This window comes from Sminthopsis crassicaudata, chromosome 6 (genome assembly GCF_048593235.1).
Source record: "Sminthopsis crassicaudata isolate SCR6 chromosome 6, ASM4859323v1, whole genome shotgun sequence".
Classification (NCBI taxonomy): domain Eukaryota; kingdom Metazoa; phylum Chordata; class Mammalia; order Dasyuromorphia; family Dasyuridae; genus Sminthopsis; species Sminthopsis crassicaudata.
The window spans coordinates 113717194-113744742 of NC_133622.1; the positions used below are offsets into that span (position 1 = coordinate 113717194).

The window sequence follows — 27549 nt, forward strand, 5'->3', positions numbered from 1 at the left end:
TTAGTGGATAGGGTTTGTCTTAATATGAAAAAGTTGTGTTCAAACTCCAAGTCTGGAACTTAAAAACTTGTTGGCATAGATCTGAAGTAAATGCTTTAAAAAGTAGGGCTGGCTAAATGGAAAAGAAGATACAAAAGCTCACTGAAGAAAATAATTCCTTAAAAATTAGAATTGGGCAACAAGAAACTAATAATTTTATGAGACATCAAGAAACAAACAAAATCAAGAGAATGAAAAAAAGGAGATAATGTGAAATGTCAGGGAATAAAACAGAAATTTAAAAAATACTCAAAAGAAATAATTTAAGAATTATTAGAATACCTGAAAATCATAATCAACAAAAGAGCCTACACACCATTTTTCAAGAAATCATCAAAGAACACTGCCCTGATATTCTAGAACCCAAGAGTGAAACAGAAATTGAAAGAATCCATCAATCACCTCCTGAAAGAGATCCCAAAATGAAAACTTCCAGAAATAATATTGCTAAATTCCAGACCTAGCAGGTCAAGAGGAAAATAATGCAGGCAGCCAAAAAGAAACACTTCAAATATTGTGAAGCCACAGCCAGGATAACACAAAATTTAGCAGCTTCTACATAGGATAAAAGGGGTTAGAATATGATATTCCAGAGGGTAAAAGACAATGAAGAATCACCTATCCACAAACTGAGTATAATCTTTCAAGGGAAAAAGCGGATAATCAATGAAATAAAGAACTTTCAAGTATTCTGTTGAAAAGACCTGAGCTAAACAGAAAATCTGACTTTCAATTACAAGACACAAAAGAAGCATGAACAGGTAAACAGCAAAGATAAATCATAAGATATTCTATCTGGTTAACTATCTATATTTCTAGCTGAGAAAATGATATTTATCATTGCTAACAATCTCATTCTTAGGGATATAAAAGGAGTATGCAGATAGCAGATGTATGAATTGAATGTGCAGGTGTGATTATCTAAAAAAATATAAAATTTAGGATGAGAAAGAAAAATGCACTGGGAAGAGGGGAAAGGAAAAAGTAGAATGGGACTAATTATCAGACATAAAAGAGGCCTGAAAGAGATTTTACAACAGAGGGGGAAATGGGAGAAAGAGGGAAGGGAGAATGTGAATCTTACTTTCATTGGAACTGGCTCAAGGAGGGAATAATATATTCATTCAGTTGGGTGTAGAAATCTTTCTTACCACACAGAAGAGTGGGAGAGGAAGGGGATAAGAAAAGGAGAGGCTGGCATTACTGAGCTGATGGAAGTAAGGTCAGTTGAGGGGAGGGAAAGGTCAAAAACAACACTTCTCAGAATGGACAGGGTAAAAGGAGAGAGTTTATGTACATAGGAAGAAAATAGGATGGAGGCAAATACAACATTGGTAACCATTTTTGTGAAAAAAAATTTTTACAGTGGGTTTCTCTGATAAAAACTTCATTTCTTAAACAAATTAGAAGGCAGCCAGATCTTTAAAAATAAGAGCCAGTTCCCACTGATAAATAAAAAGATAAATCAGAACAGGCAATTTTCAGGCAAAGTAATCAGAGCTATCTGTAATTCACTATTGATGAGGATATACAAATTACAATGATTTTAACTTATTACTTCACCACTTATGAAATTGCCTAATATGTCAGAAAAGGAAAATAACAAATGTTGGAGGGGATATTGTGAAGTTGTGAACTGATTCAACTATTCTGGAGAGCAATTTGGAACTATGGTCAAAGGAATATAAAACTGTATATACCCTATGACTAAGCAATACCTCTACTAGGTCTATACTCAACAAAGATAAAAAACAAAAGAAAAAAGGACTTATGTGTATAAAAACATTTTTAGCAGCTTTTTTAGTGATAGCAAAGAATAAAAAATTTCAAAAATGTACATAAATTGGTAAATGGCTGCACTTGGGAGGAAAAACAGTAGGAAGGAAAGGAAGGATAAATGTAAAGAGAGAAGAGAGGGGGGGAAAGGAGGAAGGAAAAGGAAGGAAAAGAATGGAAGGAAGAAAATCATTGGCCCAGTTATTATATAAAAAAGACATTAAAAAACAGAACTATGCATGAATATGAATGCAGATATTTTAAGTTTTAAATAATAGGAAAATTTCATTAAAAAACAAAACTGCTACTGGATTTCATGGTGCATGCCTGGAACCTTTGTTGCTGGGAAGACTGAGTTTACTTGAGTTCAAGAGTTTTAAACTGAGGTAGAGCTAAGCCAATATAGTGTCTGCACTAAATTCAGCACTGATATAAAGTAAGCTACTGAAATAGGGGGTGACCAGGCAATCTAAGAAGGTTCTAACTCAGCCAGTTTGGAAAAACCAAGCAGATTAAAGGTTCCATGATGACCAAAAATATTAAGATAATATGAATAGACGCTATACTTCTGGCTTAGGCAACATAAGGAAACTCATATCTCCAAAGCAAAACACACACAGAGACACACAGACACATGTACATATACACATACACTCAAATCAGAGGAAGATAAATGTTCAATAAATAAACTTAGACAAATCATGAAACCAAAAAGCAGTTTAATGATCGTCCAAAGCCACTGACTTTCCTGGAGAAGCTCACCTTGGTCCTTGCCAGCAAGGGGGCTCCTCGTTCTAAAAGAAGTTCTACTACCTGGTCATGTCCACTCCGCGCTGCACAATGAAGTGGTGTCAGCCCATCCTGATAAGAGAATTAAAAGATGGCATCAATGGAGCATGTCTTTTTTCTTTTCTTTTCTCTTTTAGCTAATGTTACCAAGTAAGTAAATGTCCATAATTCCTACTTGCTCAATCAAAAAGTAAAAAATTAATCATATGTAAGTATATATATTTTTGTTTATAAATATCTATATGTGTGTCCATATTTAACTGTAACCTTTTTTTAAAGGGGATGGGAAGGGAAGGAGAAAAAAATAAAGTAAAAAGTGCACAGAAGAGAACAAAAGAAAACCAACAAGGAAACAAAAAAGAAAAATTATATATGTTTTCTTGAAATAGAAATTTGTTTTATATTGAATCCTCTCTTGTGTTCTGTTGTTTATATGAAGATTTTTTTTCTTTTACCATTTTGTATTTAAGTTTTACATATAAAAAATTTCCTAGAAAAAGAAGAAACAAAAACTGTCCTTCAGGGAAGATGAAAGAAAATATTAACCTTCCCATCTCCCCCATCAAAATAACTTAATGGGTGAAATTTCCTAACCAATCAGCCAGTTACTTATTCTGAAAAGTCATAAAGAAAGTTGTGTGCTCTCATGGAAGCAGATATCTCCTGTCTCTTTACTATCCTTTCCCTTTTCCCTTCTGTTTCTTTGCTTACTTTGGGAAATTCCCTGTCTAGTGCTTAATTCAACAATAACCTAGGCATTTTCTCACAAATGATCTTAGTTCTGCTTGGATCTGCAGTTGTTAGATGAAATTTTGTCATAGTTATATTAAAAGATATAGCACAAAAAAATGTCTAAAAAGGCAAAAGTGTGGCAGAGTTTTCTCAGGACTATGTTCAAATCAGAACATTCCTAGAATTGAGCAAACTTAAAAGACTCCTGCTTTCTGAGACAGAAGAAACTTGAATAAAAGATTAGGCTGTTCTCACTAAATCTGCTCTTATGGCAATCTCTCTCTGCAGTATGTTTTTTGGTGAAAAATACCATGGTAAGTCTACTTATGCATAGAATGCCTAACGATACTCCAAAAAATGGATTAATAAAATAGTTATTACTCCTTGTACTATTTCCTGGGACCTAGGGTAGGGGGAAAGGAGAGTAAGAAATAAAGAAAGAATGAGAAGGTTTAAAATAACAGTTAAAAGACAACCAAAATAAATTCCCATATACTAAAGTATGGGCACTTTTGACCTTATTGTTAATTTTGTTAATATAAGAAGCAAGCACACATATAACATTCAATGAGAAAGTTCTTTCTTTGAAGAGAAAGCAATTAAAAAAAATTTACATTTATACCATAATTTTCATCCCTATAGGTTTAATACCTTATAGGTAAGTAGGTACACACACACACACACACACACACACTCACACACTCAAAATAGATAGATAGATAGATAGATAGATAGATAGATAGATAGATAGATAGATAGATGGAAGAGAAGGACACAAATATGTTTAAATAAGGTCCTTCTTTAAGGACAGTTTCCTACCACCTTTCATCAGGTCATTGCTCCATCCAAAAATTATGAAAAGGCTCCTCAATGACTACAAAATATACTCTCCTTAGTAGGTATTTAGGCTCTTCTAGAATCTATCTCCAAATTTGCTTTTTTCAGATTCATCTGCTGCTTCTCTATTCCAGCCAATCTGGCTCACTCACTAGCTCCAGAATCCTTACGTATGACTACCTATGCACTGTGTTCGTAATTGGGGGAAAAAATACATGAAAGGGGAGGATGAAAATGGCAAAAGTAGCCCTGAGGGGTATGACAAAGAAATCCAGTGAGTCTGCAGAAGGATCTTCAGTAGTTATCACACCTTGAATAGATAAAATTTCTTAGGTGTTGTAGATATGTTGGGATCATGTCTACTATCAACTAAGTGTTAGGGTATTCTTGTTGAATATCCTTTTTATGCTGCTGCTCAATTACTTTAACTGCTGAATGAATTATGAGTGCCTCATTTTTCATGCCTAGAGAAAACCTGAGCCTAGCCTGAGTCAGGTCTATCTCTAGATTCCTGTATACCCCTCCCAAAATGTCATTCCTTATAAGAAGAAAGTTTTAAGATAAATAATAAAAAGGGAGGAAAAATCAGCAAAACTGATCAATACATTAAAAAAAATCTGACAATAATATGTGTCCCATATCTATAGACTAAAAAAATAGGGAAAGATGTTTTCTCACATTGCTTCTTTGGAGCCAAGCCTCTTCTTCATAGTTTTGAAACATTTGTTCACAGCTATTTTAGGATTGCTTTTTCTTAAAAGTATTCCTAGTCCTACCTGCTAAACTCATTTGACATGAAAAACAAAGCTAAGTGTTTTTTTCTTTGCTGAAGGCAAACATCTTCCCTATTCTAAAAACAAAACAAATAAAAAATCTTTACCCATATGGATGGCATTAGGGGAGAAGGTGATAGACTTGGGAGATAGGAAGATCCAAGTTCAAATGTTGCCTCACCTGCAGTGCCCTGGACAACCTCTCTCAGATTCAGTCCATCAGTTTTAAAGATAGCACCTACCTCAAATGACTGTTATAAGAACTGAATGAGATTACATACACATATATACAGAAGAATACACACACACATACATACATAATTTGGTCTGCAAACCTTAAAGCATCATATATAGATATTATTAATATTATTAGCCCCTTTGAGCTGGTATTTTGTCTTCCTCTACCCCTAAATGGACAAACAGAAAAGAAAAAAATTACCTATACTTGATTCCTCCAATTCCTTCCATTTCCCACTCATTCTTTAATCCTTTCCTTAATTCCTTTCCTTAACCCCACTGCTTTCCTGAAACAGTTTTCTCCAAAGTAACTTAATTGTTAAATCCTATGGCATTTTCTTAGTCCTCATCTTTTTTTTTAACCTCTTTGACACTTTCGACACATAGATCTTCCTTTCATCCTGGATACTTTCTCTTCTATTAATACTTTCAGATGCTGTTCTACATTGTCTGACTATTCTTCAGTATTCTTTGGATGACAGTGACTATCCTGAAAAGCTCTGTCCTGGCTTCTCTTCTATCTATAACTTCTCTTTTATGTATAACAACATCTGCTTTAGATTTATTTTGTATTTCCTAAAGTATTATTAAGCATTCGTGTTTGGTTGCTTGTTTTCCTATTTGTTACTTATGTGATCTTAATCTCTTTGGACCTCAGTTTCTTTCTCCCTAAAATGAAGAAGTTAGATTTCATAGCTTCTTAAATCTTAGAGTTCTAAAATGATGACCTTATATATCTAGTCAATCAGCACTTATTAAGCAATTATTTTGTGCTGAGAACTGAAGCATTGGAAATACAAAAAAAAAAAAGGCAAAAACACAGCACAGAGATGCTCAGGAGCTCAAATTCAATAAAAAGTTAGACAAAAGTCAATTTTTTAAAAATTGTTAATTTTTTAATTTCTTTTATAATCTAGCAAATATCATACAAATATAACTTATCCATGTATATTGAAATTTTAAGATAATCCAGTTTTGCTCCAGTTACACATAAAACTGTTGGGAATACAATAATATGACTTGGTTATTTTCTGCTTCTTTTAATCCCTTTCAGATAAAATATACCCCAAACCAATTTTTAAATTGGGATGAGGCCATGAGCATAGTAACATTTTTTTTTCCAAAAAATAGGCATTTCAAAAAATTGATGAAGAAGATGACAACAATGACAATAAACTCAGGAAGATCTACATTCAAATCCTACCTCTGATTCTCCTTTATTTATTAATTTTTTTTCCTCTGCTTATACATGTATATTACCTTTTTAAATACACATTTCTTTATAAATCATGTTAAGAGAGAAATAGTTTTGATGAGGGAAAAAAACAAACAAAAAAAAGAAGTGAATGAAGCATGTGCTGATTTATATTCAATATGCACAGTTCTCTTTCTGAATGCAGATGGCATTTTCTATCCAGAGTTTATTGGGATTGCATTGGATCACTGAACCACTGAGAAGAACCAAGTCTTCCTTAATTTATCATTGTATAATCTTGCTGATACTGTGTACAATGTATCCCTGATTCTGCTTCTTTTGTTCAACATCAATTCATATAAATCTTTCCAAGCTCTTCTAAACTCAGCTTAGTCCTCATTTTTTATAGAACAATAATATTCCATTATGTTATATACCATAACTTATTCAGCCATTCCAACTGATGGGCATCTACTCATTTTCCAATTCTTTGCCACCACAAAAAGAATTGCTATAAACATTTTTGCACATGTAGGTCATTTTCTCTCCTGTACGATTCTCTTAGGATATAGACTCAATAGTGGCACTGCTGGGGCAGAGAGCATGCACAGTTTGGTAGCCATTTGGACAGAGTTCCAAATTACTCTCCAGAAATGGGTGGTTTATTTCACAACTCCATCAATAATGTGTTAGTGTTTCAGTTTTCCCACATACCTTCAACATTTGTCCTTATCATTTCCTGTCATTTTAGCTAATTTGAGAGGTATGTGGTTGTACCTCAGAGTTGTTTTAATTTTCATTTCTCTAATCAGTAGTGATTTAGAAGAAATTTTCATGATTATAGATGGCTTTAATTTTGTCATTTGAAAATTGTCTATTCATATCCTTTGACCATTTATCAATTAGAGAATAACATATTCTTATATCTGACAGTTTTTTATATATTTTAGAAATGAAACTTTTATCAGAAATACTGGGTATAAAGATTTTTCTCCTGAGCTTTGTACTTCTCTTTTAATCTTGTTTGTATTGGTTTTGTTTGTGCAAAAACAGTTTAATTTAATGTATTCAAACTTGTCCATTTTGCATTTCATAGTGTTCTTTAGTTCTTCTTTGGCCATAAGTTCTTCCCTTCTCCAAAGATCTGATAAGTAAATTACCCTTTACTCTCCTAATTTGCTTATGGTATCATCTTTACACCCAAATCATGTACTCATTTTAACCTTATTTTGGTATGGAGTGTGAGATGTAGGTCTATACTGAGTTTCTCAATATTATTTTCCAGTTTTCCCAGGATATTTCATATCCTTTAACTTTGCTAAAGCTTGAATTGTTTCCAGTAAGTTTTTGATTGATTTTCTAAGATTCTTTAAGTATATGCAAAGAGTGATAATTTTATTCCCTCACTGCTACCTAATCCCTTTAATTTCTTTTTCTTTTCTTATCGCTAAGGCAATACTTCTAGTACAATTCTGAATAACAGTCCAATAATGGGCATCCTTGTTTCACCCTGATCTTATTGGGAGTGTGTCCAGTTTCTCTCCATTACAAATAACATTTGCTGTTGGTTTCAGAAAGACACTGCTTATTATTTTAAGGAAAAGCCTCTTTATCACTATTCTCTCTAGTATTTTTAATAGGAATGGGTGCTGTATTTTCTCAAAAGTTTTTTTCTGCATCTCTTGAGATCATTATATGATTTCTGTTGATTTTGTTATTGATATGATCAATTATGGCAATATTTTACTTGATATTGAACTAGCCCTACATTCCTGGTATAAATCCTGCTTGGTCATACATTATCCTTATTATACTGATAAGTTGTTTTAGTCTCTTGGCTAATATTTTGTTTAAAATGTATCAATATCCATTAGGGAGAATGCTCTGTAATTTCCTTTCTCTGTTTTTGCTCTTCCTGTTTTAGGTATCAGTATCATATTTATGTCATAGGAGGAAATTTCTTTATCTATTTTTCCAAATAGTTTACATAGCATTGGAATTACTTGTTCTTTAAATGTTTGGTAGAATTCACTTGTCAACCATCTGGCCATAGAGATTTTTTCTTAGGTACTTCACTGATGGTTTGTTCAATCCTTTTTTTTTTTTTTTTTCTAAAATGGACTATTTAAGTAGTTGATTTCCTTTTCTGCTCATCTGGACAATTTATATTTTTTGTAAATATTGATTCAATTCAATTAGATCGTCAAGCTTGCTGGCATACATTTGGGCAAAATAGCTCCTAATTATAATTTTAATTTCTTTTTCATTGGTGGTAAGTTCACACTTTTCATTTTTGATATGGATAATTAGGGTTTTTTTTTTCCTTTCCTTTTCTAATTGAATTAACCAAAGATTATCTATTTTGTTGGTTTTTAATTGTGGTTTTAAATTGTTCTTTTTCTAGCTTTTTTAGTTACATACATAATTTACTGAGCTCTTCTTTCTTTACTTTATTCATAAAACTATTTAGAGATATAAAATTTCCCATAAGTGCTTTGGCTGCATTCTATACATAGGTTTTGCTATATTGTTTCATTATTGTCATTCTCTTGGATGAAATTATCAATTGTTTCTTTAATTTGTTGTTTTATCCACTCTTTATTTAGATTTAGATAATTTAATTTCCAATAGGTTTTTAGTCTATCTTCCCCTGATCCTTCATTGAATATAATTTTTATTTCATCATGGTCTGAAAAGGAAGCATTTACTATTTCTGTCTTCCTGCATTTGATTGAGGTTTGAGATTTTTATGCCCTAATACGTGGTAAGTACACTGCTAAGAAAAAGATGTATTCCTTTTTGTCCTTTTTCAATTTTCCCCAGATATCTATCATATCAAGTTTTCTAGAATTCTATTAACCTCCCTAGTTTCTTTCTTGTTTATTTTGTGGTAAGATTTGTCTAATTCTGAAAGGTGAAGGTTAAGATCCCCCACTAATAGAGTTTTGCTGTGGATTTCTTCCTGTAACTGGCTAATATCTTCTCTAAGAATTTGTATGCTCTACCTTGGTACAAATACATTTAGTATTATTGCTATTTCATTGTTTATGGTTCCCTTCAATAAGATGTATTTACCTTCCTTATCTCATCTAATTAAGATCTATTTTTACTTTTTTCACATCAGGATTGCTACTCCTGTCTTTTTTGCTTCAGCTGAAACAAAATAAATTCTGTTCCAGGCTTTTATCCATACTATGTATATAAATCTTTGTTTCAAATGTGTTTCTTGTAAACAACATATTGTAAGATTGTTTTTTAATCTACTCTGCTATTCATTTCTATTTATGGGAGAGTTCATTCCATTCATATTCACAGTTATGATTAGTAGCTCTGTATTTTCCTCTATTCTATTTTCTTCCCTGTATATACTTTTGTTTCTCTTTTCCCCTGTCCTTCCTTAGTAGTGTTTTATTTTTAACCCTCTATCACCCCTTCTCCCTTCTCTTTCCCTTTTTCCTAGTCTTTCTGTCCTCCCTTCTTCCAGGCTTTCCCTTTCTTTTTCCCCTTTCACATCCTGCTTCTTTATAATGTAAGATAAATAGTTATCTCCAACTCAATGATTAACTTATTCCCTCTCAAGCTTCAGGCAATACTCCTCCCCCTCTCTTCTTTCCCTCAATTATAATAGGTCTTTGTGTCTCTTCATGTGATCTAATTTGTCCCATTATACATCCCCTTTCCTATTCTCTCAGTACAGCCCTTTCCCTACAAAATGTCTTTTTCTTAATGTCTTTTTCTTTGATATTATTATATCAGAGTCCATTCAAAACCATACACTTAGTACATGTGATGCCCCCTTTAACTGCTCCAATAACAGATACAGTTTTCAAGAGTTACAGATATCATTTACTCATCTAGGAATGTACGCAGTTTAACCTTTAAATATATATATATATATATATATATATATATATATATATATATATATATATATATATATATATTTTTTTTTTTTTTTTTTTTTTTTCCCCTCCAATTTACTTTTCTTTGCTTCTTTCGAGTCCTATGTTTGAAGATCAAATTTTCTGTTTAATTTTGGGGTGTTTTTTTTTTTTTTTTTGAAGATCCATCTCCTACCCTGAAATATGATGCTCAGTCTTTCTGGGTAATTAATTCTTGGTTGCAACCCTCTGTCCTTTGCCTTCTGGAATATAGTATTCTAGGCCATCCAATCCTTTATTGTAGATACTGCCAGATCCTGGGAAATCCAGACTGTTGCTCCTTGATACTTAAATTGCTTTTGTCTGGTAACTTACAGTATTATTTTTCCTTGAGATTATAGTTCTAGATTTTTGTAACAACATTCTATGCGAGATCTCTTTCCAGAGGTGATTAATGGAATTTATCAATGACTATTTTCCTCTCTGATTCTAGTATAGCAGGGCAGTTTTCCTTGATGATTTCTTGAAGAATGCTATGTAGGCTCTTGTTTTGGTCATGGCCTTCAGATAGACCAGTAATTTTTAAATTGTTTCTCCAGGATCTGTTTTCTAGGTCAGTTCTTTTTCCAATTAGGTATTTCACATTTTCTTCTATTTTTTCATTCTTTTTAGTTAGTTTGATTGATTCTTCATGTCTCGTAGAGTCATTAGCTTCCATTTCCCTCATCTAGTTTTTTTTTTTTCTTCAATTAGCTTCTGTATCTCTTTTTCCATTTGATTAATTCTAATTTTCAAGGTGTTGTTTTCTTCAGAAGTTTTTTTGTTTGTTTGTTTGTTTTTCTTTTATTGTGTTTTTTAAGGAATTGATTTCTCCAGTAGATTTTTTTTTTTTTTTTTTCATTTGGCTAATCGTATTTTTTTAAGGAATTGCCTTCCTTTTCCAGTTGTTGACTCTCTCTTGCACACCTCTCATTTCTTTTCTCATTTTTTTCTTCTATCTCTCTATTTGCCTTTTAAAATCTTTTATGAGCACTTCCAAGAAGTTTCATTGAGCTTGAGACCAATTCATATCACTCTTTGAGATTTCTTTTATGGACATTTTGTCCTTGTATAAGTTGGTGCTTTGATCTTCCCTGTCACCATAGTAGCTTTAAGGTTCTTTTCTATTTCTTGTTTATTTTTTTTTCTTTTTCTTTTGGAATTTCTTTTCTCCTTTTGACTTTTGTGGTCAAACTCTGCTCTTGGGGTAAAGGGGACGCTGTCCCAAGTTCCTGTGCAACTCTGAACCTGGACTTTGATTATAAGGGTCCCTTGTGTTTGGTGTTTTGCTCACTGTAGGGGGTAGCTTTACCTGCTCTTTCCAAGAAACAGCCAAGTTTCACAGAATTTGCTTTCTGAGTTGGGACTGGAGAATGTTCCACTGATCTTCTCTGTAACTAAGACTGAACCAAGTGTCTCAGTTGCTGACCTGCTCTGTTTAAGACCCTCTCAGTAGCTTTCCAAGACTCCACCTGAACTGGGCTGACTGACCTTTTTTGAAATCCTTCCCACCTATCTTAAGCTGAAGAGTGGTCTCATTCCATCAGACTCTGTTCAGAGGCTTAGTTTAATGTGGTTTTTAAGGGAAACTGGGACAATTCGAGCAACCTCCAATCTTTACTCTGCCATCTTGTTCTGTCCCAGAACTCCTTCTACCTTTGTTAATAGCTGAGTTTGAACAAGTCATTTAACTTGTCTGCCTCAATTTCCTCATCTGTAAAATGGAGTTATAATAGTACCTATCTCAGAGTTGTGAGGATAAAATATTTGTAAAGTGCTATTAGCTCACAACAAATGAGGAGGTTTGAAAATAATACAATAAATATGAAACTGACATATTACCTCTTAATACTAAAACATGTGAAATAATTTACCTCTTAAAATATTAAATTAAATTTACCTCTTAAAAATATTGCCTCTTACAACTAAAACATATTATTTGGTCAAGATATATATTTTGACTTCTTAGAAAATAGTTTATAAAGGCCTTCTCAAAAATGATTAAAATATTAAATTGCTTAGAAAAATTGTCTAGAAATAAATATCTAGAACCACCAAACTAAATTATTGTTGTAGTCTTATCTGAGGCTTTGTGACACCATTTGAGGTTTTCTTGGTAATAATACCGAAGTGGTTTGCCATTTCCTTCTTCAGTTTAGTCAAACAGGGTTAAATAACTTGTAGAAGGTCAAACAGTAAATGTCTAAGATCGGATATGAACTCAGATCCTCTGGACTCCAGGGCTACTACTCTATTCACTGCACTATGTGGCTGCTCATTGAACAGAAGAGTAATTTATATATACTATTGCCATTTATAATAAAAACAGAATTCAAGGGAATAAGTTCTGAAATTTAGTTTACTACATTGTCTAAAGACCTGTAATTCCATTTTTGAACTGCTGGAAGGGAATGAAACTTTGATCTAAGCAAAACTTATAACTATTCTCATATGGTCTTTTGAAGATCCTAAGAGCAAAGATTTAGGGCTTCAGGAGACCTCAGAGACTACTAAGTCCAACACTCGCATTTAACAGATGAAAAAAAAAAAAAAAAAAAACGAGAGAGACATAGAGTAAATGTCTAAAGCTGCAATTGAATTCAGATCTTCCTGATTTTAAATTCAGAATGTTATCACTGTGCCACTTAGTAGCTTTGAGCAGTATCTAAGAAAGTTTCATTTTCACACACACACACACAAATTGCTTACATTTGAGTGCCAGGATTTTGAGATGTCGGGACACAAAGAAATGGTAAAAGAAGGACAGCAAAGGAGTTAAACACTCACCCTGGTTTTGGCATCAATCTGCCCTCCACGATCCAATAACAGCTTCACCATATTTGTGTTTCCCCTTTTGGAAGCCACATGCAGAGGAGTAATGCCATTCTACACATGGAAAGACCAAATAAGAGCATGTTGGTTTGAACAAGTGAAAGAGAATGATGGCTTTGAACAGAGGCACAATATGTGTTAAAGTACATCCTCAAGGGTATCTTGTTTTTCTTTGATATTGAAAGAACTAAAAAGCACATGAACCACAAAACTCCATAGTCAGTGGATATAGGAAATGAAAAAGATACAGACAATGAAAAGGAACCAATGATTTATTGAATAAAAGTCAGCCAATAACATTGCCTATGCTACATGTATAGTATATATCAATTTCAATGATACATGTGGTATTTATCCCTAGGGTTCCTTAAAATGAATTGTGTTATGTGGAAGAGGTTACAATATATATCATTGTGAATAACATTTATTAGAAGTTAATAGTGTGCATGGCCTATACTCCATAGCCATCTTTCTTTGGCTGGCATTAGTGATGTGAATCTCCAAAGACCAAACTGAATGCCTCACACATTAGCAGGAAGAAAAGAAATGATACTTTTTGAATAAACAATTAGCATTCTGTTTACTTGGATTTTATTCATGTCCCTATTAACTACTGTCCAGAAAGAGAAGAATTCCAATCCATACCCTGGCTGTGAAGTCGACAGCAGCTCCTCGATTAAGAAGAAGTGTTGCCACATTAACATTTCCGTAGTGTGCAGCTATGTGCAATGGGGTAAAACCACTCTATAGAAAACAAATAGAATAGAAGTTAGCAAAGGAATGCAACATCCTAAGAAAAATATAGTGAGTGAAGGTAAGCTTTAATCAGAAATATACTAGGGCTTCAATCTACCTAGTGTATTTATAATGGTTCAGATAAAAAAATGCATAAAATTATCTACTATATTACTTAACAATCGGTAATGTCCCAATAGACTCTTAGTTATGGAGTCTATTTCTATGAAACATTATTTCTTCTTTTGACTTCTTTTAATAAAAGAATTTTATTTTTCTCTGTGAATTGATGTAAATAATGTTCAGGAAGACAATATTTAGCTAAAGTACCAAAGTGAATAAAATGAATAAAAAATGAATGGAAAATAACAAGCAATTTCCACAAATGGAAAACTCAATAATTTTTGTTAACATCTCTATCTGAACAGCAATTATCAGCAAAAAAAAGACATCTTGAATAAAATTTTTATGAAGGAATTTCTATTTTTACGAAGAAAGGAAGTACATTCCAATTCTGCTGGATTTCCATTTATCATGCATACTAAAAACTTCAACCAAATGAGTTATTTAGCATCATGGTTAAATAAACAAGCAATTTAAAAAACTAAACAAATAGGCAATAAAAATATTTTCAATGAATCCTTTAAAAAAAAAAAGAAACTCAAAAAACCTGGGCTTAATCTAGCAATTGTTGTCAAAACATCTCTTCCATGTTTATGTGTAGAGGGCAGAACTTTAGAGAAGTATACTTGACACAAGTATACTTGAATCGAGGTGTTAACTCAGTGGAACTGATGAGATAATTGTTCTCTAGATCACATATATACTTCGTAAATGATGATGCAATGATTCTCTAAGTTCACACATAATCAGGATGCTGTAATGATGTAATTACAACAAGGTGTATAAGGGCCAACAAGGACTGGAAGATAGACATTCTATCTCTGACTATTCTTCTGGTGATTATTCCGCTGAGACCAAGACTTCCAGAAAGCCTTCCAGAAAGCTAGCCTGGACATTACATTTATGTTCTTGTCAAAAAGTGTATCTAGGAACTTTTTTGGATGCATTTATTTTCTGTAATAAAGTTTATTAATCAGTCTTTCCCCAAAAGTGAATTCTGCCAAACTAATTATTAGAATGGCATAATTTTTAGAGAACAATTTAAGAATGTTTTGAAAGTAAAAGCATCATGTACACGAAAAAGAAAAGGTTGGGGTGTGTGTGTGTGTGTGTGTGTGTGTGTGTGTGTGTGTGTGTGTGTGTTTTCTTTTGGACATATTTAAAATAGAAATTATGCCATTTTCAAATTAGAAAAAACCATTAAATATTTTAAATTCAAAATTATAACTATTTTGACTTAATTCTTTCACTTGCATTATGGAAATATTATATTACTTAACAAAATCACAAGTCAAATTTAGTTGTTCAAATATTATTTCCTATTGTTTCATTTGCTTAAATAAAAACTTGAACACGAATAGATAACATACCTTGAATAAGATTCTCAACCCCAACTGGAGTTCTTTCTTTTATATATTTTCAATACATAATTTCAGTGTTCTAACTTATAAAAGAGTTATTTGAATATGAATAGACACCCACATTAGGATTTGAAGAGTGGATTGAATAACTCAGTTTGTAAACATCAACTAAGGACATATTGGGGAATCCTTTTAGGAGACATTCTTTTTGCATCAGCAAAATCATTTGCAAGGAAATTTAAAATTCCTAAACCAAGGATGCAAGCTAGGAACCAGCAGAGAATGGTAAAAAAAAAAAAAAAAAAACAACTTTATATGAGGTTTAGGAAATACCTAATCGACAGAATTTTTTTTTTTTCAGTTTTCATGCAGATGCTTAATGTCACACAAATATATTCAATGTGTGAATTATTATTCATTGGACTTCTATTCAATATTCATTGAACATTGCTGAGTCATTTTAAAATCATCTGCAACATACTCAAAATTTTGTTTCATTTGCAGAAACATAACATAAGATTATATTTTTGTCTATTATGATAATCTATGAAAATGTGTGACTTGGATTCATGAAGGAGGGTACATAAACATTTATATAGTGCATACTATGTGTCTGACACCATATTAAACCCTTTACAAATAGTGTCTTTACAGAACAAGGAAACTCATAAGGGGAAGCTATCTCCACATACATGTGGGAGGGAAAGGCAAAATAAACTTCTACCTGGACTTCATAAAGAGTACTTTCTTTTCTATTCAATTGTATTATTTCAGAGGAATATGAATAGATATCACTTTTCTAAACAGACAAAAGATGTGCCATGTGATTATATTTTATTTTTTCATGGATAATTTCATGTAATACATGTGAGCATGACAAATTGGTGGCTACCAATTTAATAAATTACATCAGTCCTACAATATTTGAAATTTAAAGAATAGACAGTGATTATGAAGATGCCACAAATGTTCATTTGCACCAATTTCCTGGTTTTTCAGTCTTTTTGAGGTGGTTAGAAAATATGGCTTCTCTCTCCTCCCTGCAATTTGGTATGGATAATTGAGATTCACAGGATCATAAGATTCAGAGCTAGAGCCTTCATTTTACAGATTAGAACACAATTAATAACCTAAGAAGCAAGACTTTCAAATTAGATAGAAAGATGTACCACTAACAAAAATGTGGGCAGGTTTTATTTTTGTTTCCATAATTTAGACAGCAGCCAAAAAATATTTTGAACTAAATTTTTGAATCAATCACACTTGCACAGACATGGTCAAAATAGCTAACAAAAAATAAAAATTTTACCATCAGGCTTCTGAACTGATTATTCTTGCTGACTGTAAAGGGTTAGTTTGGTACCAAAAAAAAAAAAAATAGATTAAATCATTAGATGTGTTTTAGGACTTGAGAATATTAAGCTGAATGATCATGATTAAGTGGAATGAATGGTCAAGTTCATTACATACCCAAATTTATTATTGATATACAATTTGATGAAAATGCTATAAAAATAGGCATATAAAGAGATATGATACAGCAATTCCTGAGGTTTTACTTTAAATTGCTTGCATAAAAATTGTTAGTAATAATGATCCTTAGAAATACCTCTCATTAGAAATAAGAGAGCACCAGTTGAATACACCTTACTAAATCTGTGCTTGGTATTTCTTACTGTGATAAAAGTATATTATACACACACACACATACAAACACAAAAACACATGTATGCACATCCACATATGTACACATATGTGTGAATGTGTTTATATTTATGTATCCATATAAATAAGTATGCATGTTTGTATGCTGTGTATAGTGCATGTATGTGTATATACATGTACATGAATATATGTGTAATGTGTATATTGCTACATCAAGATACATACATATATTATGACATACAATATGTTTATATTAGAGGATAGTCATTTAACTTCTCCATATTCATGGCAACTTAGCTACAACTGTGGCTTACAGAGAAGGTACCAATCTTTATTGATAGTGGGAGCTTCCATCTGAGACAAGAGCTTTAAATCACAGATTTCATTCCTACCCCTATCATATTTTTTTAGTATGAATTAGTAAGCATTTATTGTAAATGGAAAAGGATGAAAAACAATATGCATCTTTGTATACACAATACTGTACCTCAGTTGTCCTATTCACCATCATCTGAAGCAATGTTTGGGGAAAAAGAGGGAAGATGTTACACAAAGATTAAGAAAATCATTTTACTTATTTCAATCAGGTACATTATTTTGGTTAGACTAAACCCATGCACTGACATTATTCAATTTAAAAACAAAAAACAAAAAACTAATCTTATTCCTGCTTTTTCCTGTCCCTAACAAAATATAAACCAAAAAGTAAAGTAGATTCCTAAAGAACTGAATTTTCCTAAGAAATATCTCATGTTCAATTTTCTGCTACTTTCTGAAAGCTCTTTTTAAAAAATTTATGCTAATTGTTCTCTTTCCATGACAAAAACTGATTTTCTATTATCACTGGACATAGTAGATATAATTTCATATAGGATATCTGGAAACCTGAATATCATTTTTTTGCAAGGATCCTAAACTTTTACCTTAGATTGAACATCAGCATTGTGGTCATTCTGGAGCAGGAGGGCTGCAGATTTGGTGTCATCTTTCCTAGCAGCAATATGAAGGGCAGGCAGTCGCACTTTTCCTTTTGTATCATTCTCCAGGAGGATTGCCACAGCTTGGTTGTGTCCTTGTTGCAGTGCGACAGCCAAGGGAGTGAAGCCATCCTGGAAAATGGAAAGATCAAGAATGTTTTACCAAATTATGGGTGCTTAGAATAAAAGTACTTCTAATTCCAGGGTATGTATACTACACTGACACTTTGTGTAACTGTTTAATGACTAGCATTCAGTAGCCAACAGGCACTTAATAAAAGCTCACCGAATGGATGAATTAACCAGACATTTCCTCTTTCTTTTTTTCCAAAAAGTGGGGGGATAACAGTGCAAAAACCCAGAAATGGGAGACTGAGTATTGCATGAGAAATAACAAATAGGTTAATATGACTGAACCAAAGAGCCCAGAACAGGGAACAAAAAAATTAGGAAGGAAAAAAGCTGTAAAGAGCTCTATATGACAAACAGAGGAGTTCATATCTGACCCTGATTCATGAGCAAGAAACCATGGAAACTGAGTGTATTTCTCTAAAGTTTAGCCTTGTTAACAAGTAAAACAAAGCAAAATAAATCTGACACATTAAAAAATATGAACTATGACTACAATTTTAAGCAATAATTAACATAATTCAATAGTTATTAAATTATGCTCAGTTTTTTGAATACAAAGACAGATATTTTTATGCAGATAACTAAGAATGTAATATATGTATAGTAATGAAGATCTAGGGAAAGTGCTATTAGAAATTTTGAAAAGGGCATTGCTTTCAGTTAGAGAAAGGAGGAAGATGAAGGAAAACGCCAGAGCAGAGATTGAATCTGAGATTTACCTTGAAAGAACAGAGAAGAAGGAAATGAGGGGTGAAATGGAGTTTAGTTCAGGGAAAACATTCTGTACCTTAACCTCCCTTTTTCATTTTCCTGGATTCCTCGAAAAATCAGTATCTTTATAAAGTCTTTCCTTGTCCTTCCAGCTGCTAGTACCCGCTCTTCTATTTGCTTTTTGTATATATTTCACAATTCCTTCCTTCCTTCCTTCCTTCCTTCCTTCCTTCCTTCCTTCCTTCCTTCCTTCCTTCCTTCCTTCCTTCCTTCCTTCCTTCCTTCCTTCCTTCCTTCCTTCCTTCCTTCCTTATTTCTTTCCTTCTTTTCTCCTTTTCTTCTTCACCTTCCCCTTTCTTCCTCTGTCCACAGGGTATGATATACTTACCTGTAGATAGATCTGCCCAAAGTAATGTAAATTTTGTTCCCTGAAACGTCTAAAGATACCTTGGCATTTATTTGCCAGATATCTTTCTGGATGTCCTCAATCCAAATCACTCTGGTTCTCATTGACTGGCCAATAATCAGTCTCAATCCAAGCCACATTTGGTCCTTGTAAAGGGCAGGAACTATGTTTGATTGATTTAATCCTATAAAAAGGTGTTAACTCAGTGGAATTGATAATACAATGGTTATCTAGTTTAGCATGTGAGTTCTCTAATTCAATACAATTGATTTAATCCTAAAACAAGGTGTTAACTCAGTAGAATTAAGAATATGATTCTCTAGTACTTGATAGTTCTACAAGATTTACACCTATGATGATGTACTTAGAGTATGTAAGAGCTAAGAGAACTGGGAAGAAAGACAGACTTCAAAATAGAGACCTTCCTAGTGGCTCTTCTGCCTCCTGCACTTTAAGAGAGATGACTTGACCAGTCTCTGGTGGCTCTCCTGCCTCACTGCATTGCTCCAAGATCCATTCTGGAGGGCCTCCAGAAAGCTAGCCTGGCCTTAGGTAAAGGAGACAGATTGTGAAGGAGATAATAAAGACTTTGGACTTTATTCCTGACTATTCTCCTGGTGATTATTCTTCTGAAACCAAGGCTGTTCGGAAGGACCTCCAGAAGACTAACCAGAAAATGTTCTGACCCTGATGGCTCAAAGAGAGCATAAATAGTAATTAGTTCTGTTTTGACCAGAAACCCAGAAGGTCATCTCCTACCAGAGTGATTTTTTAAAAACTAGGTAAAAGAGGCCATTTGTTTGCCTCATTGCTTACCTAGTCTTAATAACTGAAAAAACGTTGCCTTAGTCAAACTGAAACCTGAAAAAGATATTAACTTAGAAAGGCCAATATTTTCTACTGCATTCAGAGCCAGATCGTCACCCTGATTTATATCTTGCCATTGTACCCAGATGACTCTGAATGACAGAATGCGGCTGGAGACTTTGCCCAATCTTGCCTGTCTTAAAATCATATTCTCTTACGAGTCATAATATTACTTTCCTGATGTCATTTTAAGAATGAAGGACAAAACAATCACAGAAAGGTTTACATTTGTGTATGCTTGACAGTTCAACTAGATACTACAATGGATAGAGCACTTGTCTTCAAATCAAGAAAACAACTCATCATGAGTTCAAATCTAGTCTCAGACATAAACCTGGGAAAATAATTTAGCCATGTTTGACCCAGTTTGATCCAGTTCCTCAACTATAAAATGAGCTAGAGAAGGAAATGACAAATTATTCCATTATTTTTGCCAAAAAACAAAACAAAATCTTAAATGGAGTCACAAAGAGGAACAACTAAACAACAATAACAGCATCTCACATGTGCATAGTTATTTGCATATTCCCCCACTCATTAGAATATGGATTCCTTCAAAGCAAAAACTTTTATTTTATATTTTTGTAAAGACTTTTTTTCAATTTTCCAATCCTTAATTTAATGTCTAGCATGTATTAGATAAAGTACAAAGACTTGCTGAAAGATGGTATAAGCAAAAGCATGAAAATGTGGTAAGTTGGAAAAAGAATGAAAGATAGGCAGTAATTTCATTTGATAGTTATATAGAATTAATGAAAGGAACTAGTTATGTGATAAATCTGAAAAGTAATGAATAAGAGGATCAATAATATATTCTTTATTTTGGAAACAATGAAGCTCTGGAGATTTTTAAGCAGAGTACTTTCTCTAACTTACTCCTCTTAAACCCATTTTTAATCTTCATTGTGTTTCTAGTTATCTATCCCTCCTCATTCTGGTTTCAATTTTCTCCTTGCCACCTCTATAGTTTACCAGTTCAACTATGTAATCATCAATAAGCATTTATTCAGTGCCTAGCTTTACTACACTAAGTCCTGGAAATATTAAGAAAAAAAAAAAATCCCTGCTCTAATGGAGCTTAAATTATAATTTTTTTACATAACTATATGAAAGCTGAAAAGAGGAGGAAAAAGAGAGGTATCTAGCAGAAAGAGGCTTCAACTAGGTCTACTATAAACTTATATTATCTAAGTTCATACTGCTAACTCTCTAAAACACATCCAAAAGCAACAATTCCAACTCTTCTGTTCCCTTCTAAAGTCTCCTAAATGACCCAATTTCCCTTCTTCAGTAGAGAATCATGCCTACTATTTTACCCAAGAAATCTACTTCTCAAGTTATATAATCTTCTATCCTTTTCTTTGCTCCAGTCTCTGGTGGTCTTAACTCTTGTCAAGTCAATATTTTTGTAGCGCCTGATTTTTTCCTTCCTGTTTTGTCTGGTTGCTTGCTGCCTTAATCATACATTCTCCTCCCATATTTAAGTTCTTTTTACAGATTGGATCTTTCCCTGCTGCCTAAAAGATATATCTAAGTTTCCCACCTCCTTAAAAAAAACTTCATCTCTTCAAAGTGTAATATTTTATTTCTTCTCCCTTTGACAGGAGCCAAAGTACTAGAAAAATGCCTACACTCAATGCAATTTACTACTTCATCTACTATTCACTTTTAACTCTTTGCAATCTGATTTCTAATTTTACCATTCAAAATTTCTCCTTCTAAAGTTACCAAATCTTTTTTTCTTAGACACCATTTTACTTAAATTCTAAATAGTTTCATACTCAAAACTGTCCCTTCATCCTTGGTAATGTCTATCCACCTTTCCCCCACTATTTTGCTCTTTTCTTTCCCTCTTTTTTCTCTTTCTTTTCCTCTATTTCCCCTGTCAAGAGTGGTTCTCTCAAACGGCCCTATCCTACACTTTTCTTTTATGCCTTCTCTCATGGAAATAATATCAAATAACATGGATTTAATTTCCAGTTCTCTTTATATGACTCAAATCATCCTTAATATATGTTGTGGATTTAAGTCCTGAATAACTTCTAATATAGGTGACTCATGAACAAACTTCTCTCCTTTAAACTTCTTAATTCTCCACCATCCTCCCAATCACTTAAATTCATACAATCATAATCATCCTTGGATCTTTCTTATCCCCCACCTACTGTATTTAATAAGTTGTTAAATCTTATTGATTTTACCTCCATAACACCTCTCAATGTATTCCATTCTTTCCACTTCACAACCACTAACCTATTTAATGGTATTACCTCTATGACTATTTGCCAAAGTTCCCTAATTGGCTTCCCTTTTAGTATATTCTCTCTTCTACACAAAGAAATATTAACTTAACATCCAAGACACATGTCACTGACTCCTCTGCTCAAAAATCTTCAGGTAACTCTGGAACTCAAAGTTAAAATATGAAATCCTAAATTCTAGTATCTAAAACTCTTCACAATCTACCTCCAGGTTATTTTTGTAGATATAATTCACTTTCTCCTTCATAATGGTTTACATGCATATAGATTTAAAATGTATAAAATATATGTATATTTTAATTTCAATCTCACAACTCAATGAGGATTGTGATAGCTATTACTATTTTCATCTTACAGGCAAGTAAAATTTACCTCAGAAAATTTGAGTAATTTCTCCATAATTACATAGCATAGTAACATATTCAATGTTCTAGCCAACTTGGCTTGCTATCTATTTCCCAAACTCAACATCTTTTTTTTCTGTCTCCTTTAGTTTACATAATTTGTTCTCCTTACTAGAACACCTACCCTTTCAGAATCTTTGTGACCCGAATCGGGGTTTTCTTGGCAAAGATATCGTACTGGTTTTCCTTTTCCTTCTCCAGTTCACTTTATAGATGAAGAAACTGAAGCAAACAGGTTTAAATGATTTCTCCAAGAGCTAGTAAGTATTTGATCTCAGAGTCTTCCTGACCCCTAGGCTCAGTGCTCTATTCTCTACAGCCCCTAGATACCCTTCATACTTCTACTTTGGAATATTGTTGTTGCTGTTATTGTTTGTCTTTAGTTCTTGAAGAGGACCATGAAAACAGGGAGATAATACCATGATATATAAGTGAGCTGGATTTAAGTGAGGGAGGGCTGTGCAAAGTTATCAGCCTTGCTTTTTCCTCCAATCCTATCTGAGTTCAGTGGCAAAATACAGATCAGGATAACTGGAGATGGCCCCAGAAACAGTGGAAAATCTTGGCATTTTAAATTAAGGTCTTGCTCAGGTCTTACTTAAAGGTAGGATGACAAAGCAGATTCACACAGCTAGAACCTCTCTTCAGCAAGAGCTCACACAGAAGATATACAAGGATAGTCTCAAAGGCTTTCCGAAGGACTTTGGAATTGATTATGACATGGAAGACACTATCACAGAAATGCCCAGCATGGGCTCTATGAGCAAAGTAAAATTGAAGTAGCTGAAAAAGAAATATAAGATGCTCAAATTTAGGGAATACACACCAAATGTTCATGTCAGCTATTGTTTGTACTCTTTTAATAATTCAAATTCATAAAGGCATTCTCTCAGATTAATTATTAATTTCTGGTCACACACATACTCACTTTGTATAACTCTTAGAAAGGTATGTGTTTAAAACAATTAGCTATTTGATGCTAAACAGAAGAATTTTTTAAGTTCTTAATATTTAATGGCACCAACTAGAAAGTTTTTAGTGATAGAAAAAGAAGTTCTACTATATTTTTTAACACATTTTGCTGGCTTACCTCTCTCCCCTGCCGTGATAAATAAAAGGCCATCTTCACTAAAAAAAAAGCAGATGGATTAGTCTTGCTTTTTCTGGTGCAGACATGAAGGAAGAAGAGATAGCTAACCCTTTTGCTTTTCGTTAAAACCAGAAAAATAATCTTTACTGTTTTATATTTTTCTTCAATCATTCTTCTTTGCATATTTCTATTAGCCCTCTATACTTAGAGGTATCATCTTCTGATATTCTTTTCAAAAGAAATACAGAGATGTTTTTGCATAGATAAGTTGCCAGAAGGTCTGCTTAGACTACAAAACTGCTCCCCAAAGGACTGAGCACCAATTTGGCACACCTGAGACTAAGTGATAGCTCCACAGTGTCGCCATCATGTCTATACCTTTATCTGACTTCATCGGGCTGTCTCAGGACTTTGATTACATTGTAATTTTTTGTATAACTAGGGTAAGGTTCAGAAATCCATTTTCTTTTAATTGATTTGAAGAATACTTCTTCAATACCTATATAGAATTTCATAGATTTTTTTCATAGGCTATTTTTTAGACATTGTTAAAATCATCCTGATAAGCTTTTTCATTGTAATGCCACAGTCTCCTTAAATTTTCCTATTTCAATTATTCTGCCTCCAAACCCCAGGCTATCATACCACTCCTCCCTCTTAATCATCAGAATATTTGATAAGGATAAAAGATCTTATATTTTAGAATATCAGATGCCTCTCCCCATCTCCAGTGCCTCCCTCCATTATGTTATTGTTCCTGTTACCCAATAAAGAATCTCTGTACTCCACATTTGATACTGGATACTTGGAAATGAGAGTCTGATCCAATCAACTGATTAACTCTCCAATAAATTAAATTATTATATCTCTCTAACTTCTATCTTGCCTTAGTTTCTCCAGCATTACATCATCAAAGCACTCTTATTTTGAGAAATGTTGGAGGTTATATCCATTTTTACTATGATAATTTTTCTTAATTTAATTGATTGAATGTTCTCAGTTGACTGAAATTACAAGTGGTAATTTGAGATGATGAAGAGACCTTAAAGGGGAAATTTGCCATTTGAGAATCATCTGAAGGAACTGAAGATATTTAGCCCAGAGAAGAGATGACTTTAAGGAAGGAATAGTATTTAACCTCAAATGCTTCAAGGGTTGTTGCAGGATACTCTGAAGGATAGAAGTTGAAAGCACACTTATTTTGATTCTAGGACAAAATACACTCTTCTATTTAGCATTGAAAGCTATTCACAATCTAACTGCAGTAACCCCTTCAAATACTCTATGATCTAGTCATTCAGTACTACTTGCTTTTCTCACAAACAATAGGAAAAGAAAGGGAACTAGCTTTTAAGTGTCATGTGGTATGACAGAAAAATGAGCCTGGAGTCTGAAAGTCTTATCTTCCTGAGTGTTTGCTCAACTATGTTCAGATAGAACACTTGCCTAACAAGGTCAGACATCCTGTAAGCCCCCTATTTTTCCCCTTGCAAGCCGAAAGAAAGGTGAGTCACTGTAACCACAAGGCTGAACAAGGATGCTTATAAGTCTGCCTTTACTTTTGCTTGGCACAGAACTCTACACAGAGATCCATCCCAGCCAGTAAATAAACATTTTCTAAATTACAAACACCTTAGCTGTCCTGAATTTTATTGCCTGGGCTATCTCAGTGGCAAAAATGGGACAATCCACCTGTCTCTATCCCTAAGGATTTTCTCTTAGGGTGTCTCTTAAAAAAAGACAAATTTGGCCTGAAAGATCTCAAAACTAAGAAATTTATTTTCTTTTGCAATACTTCCTAGCCTCGTTATATTTTGGGGAAACAGAAAAATGGCCCATTAATGGCTCAGTGAACTATAGCACTATTCAGAAGCTTGATTTGTTTTGCTGAAGACAAGGCATAAATGGACTGAAGTTCTCTATGTCCAAGCTTTTATGGCCTTGTCTCGAAATCCAAAATTGTCAGACCTTTCCCAGATTAAGGAAAAACATGTCCATGATTCTGAGGACCAAGGGGAGAATCCAGGATGTGACCCAAAAGTTTGGGGATAACATGGCTGCATCCTCTTCTTTTGCTAAATACCTCCCAGGAACTATTGCTGTCTCTGTTTCAGCCCCAGGAAGGAACTATCAGGAGAGAAGGGATCACTTTTTAACCAGCTCAGTGAAGGCATAAAGAGGGGAATTAAGAAGCAGATTAATTACAAAAGATTTAGGGAAGTTACCCAAGGAGCTGAGGTTCCAAGAAAATACACTCATTTGGACTCAGTTCTCCAAAAGGCACCATTGTCCTCAGCATCCATTTTATTAACCAATCTGCCCCAGTTATTTGGAGGAAGCTACAGAAGTAGCCTTGGACATTCACTTCCCAGACAGATTTAGGAGTCTTTAATAATAGGAACTGAACTGCAGCAGGAAAGAAAGACCACAGAGTCAGAGCGAGAAACAAAGAACAAGCTCAAATTTTTGCTGCTGCCATAGCCAGAAACCATAGGGGTTTGTGCTTCAGGTGGAAAGGATAGGCCATTGGGCTTGCAACTGTCCTTAGAGGAACCCCACACACTGATCCTTGCCCCATGTATAATCAGGAGGGGCCCTGGAAGAGAGACTGTCCATGACTGAGGGATGGAGCTGCCATCACCTCATGCCTTGCTCTCCAGCATCCTCAAGACATGGAGTGATGGGGCTGAGGTTCACCCAGGCTCTCCTTTGCTCCATCAAGATAGCCGAACCCTGGGTAACTTTGGATGTGGCAGGTAAGGTCATTGAATTTCTTCTTGATACGGGGGCCTCTCTTTCTGTCTTACTCTGGTACTCTAGTCTCACTGGCCCCTCCCCCATACAATAATGGAGATTGAGGGAAACTTAAGAATTGTTTTGAGATGTTCCTCTGCCTTGCCAGTTTGGTGATGTTATTTAAACACTCCTGTCCTGCTCCCTTATTGGGGCATGATTTAATGGTGAAATTGGGGACCCAATTTTCCCTTCTCAGACCTCCAGGTGACATTTTTGTGCTTCTCTCAAAGCCCTTCCATATTCTCTCTGAAATCCGGGAGGAAATAGATTTCTCTGTCTAGGACCAAGGAATCCCTGGATGAGCTGCTATCCATGCTGTCCCCTGACTGCAGGACCCCAGTGAATTCCCTCATAAATGCCAATACCCAATAAAGTCAGAGACTAGGGAGGGGTTACAATTCCTGAATGAGAGTCTCCCTGCAATACCCCAATTCTTCCCGTTAGAAAACTGAATGGGGAGTTTAGTATGGCACAGGACCTCAGAGCAGTTAATGAGGCAGTTATTCCCAGTTATTTCCTAATCCCCTACACTATCTTTACTCAGATCCCAGGGAACACAAAATGGTTTTCCACTCTAGTACTTAAAGATGCCTTCTTTTGTGCATCTTTGGGTAAAAACTCACAATTTCTTTTTACTTTTGAATGGAAGAAACCAGAGGAACATCCCTACCAATTAACTTGGACAGTTTTGCCCCAGGCTTCTGAGATATTAAATCAGGCATTGGCTGAAGATCTGAGGGATTTGGAGCTGCTTAACAGAAGTCTCATATAGTATGTGGATGATATTTTGATCTACAGTCCCACCCAAAAGGCTTCCTTAGATGCTGCCATAAAAAAAGGCTCTAGAGGCAACAGGGTCTCCTTATCCAAAATCCATATTGCCTGCCAGTC

The 27549-nt window shown here is 34.0% G+C and overlaps 1 protein-coding gene across 8 annotated transcripts in view; it reads right to left on the reverse strand.

Annotated features, from left to right (window-relative positions):
• Nucleotides 1-27549, reverse strand: part of ANK2 (ankyrin 2) — a 325566-nt gene that overhangs the window by 143452 nt on the left and 154565 nt on the right. For all 8 annotated transcript variants that reach the window (XM_074272626.1, XM_074272627.1, XM_074272628.1 and 5 more), the window contains exons 6-10: nt 17938-18123; nt 17502-17525; nt 13776-13874; nt 13086-13184; nt 2578-2676 (exon numbers count right to left, since the gene is read on the reverse strand). In XM_074272626.1, the coding sequence (XP_074128727.1) occupies nt 2578-2676; nt 13086-13184; nt 13776-13874; nt 17502-17525; nt 17938-18123 (507 nt within the window). The remainder of the gene's footprint in view (nt 1-2577; nt 2677-13085; nt 13185-13775; nt 13875-17501; nt 17526-17937; nt 18124-27549) is intronic.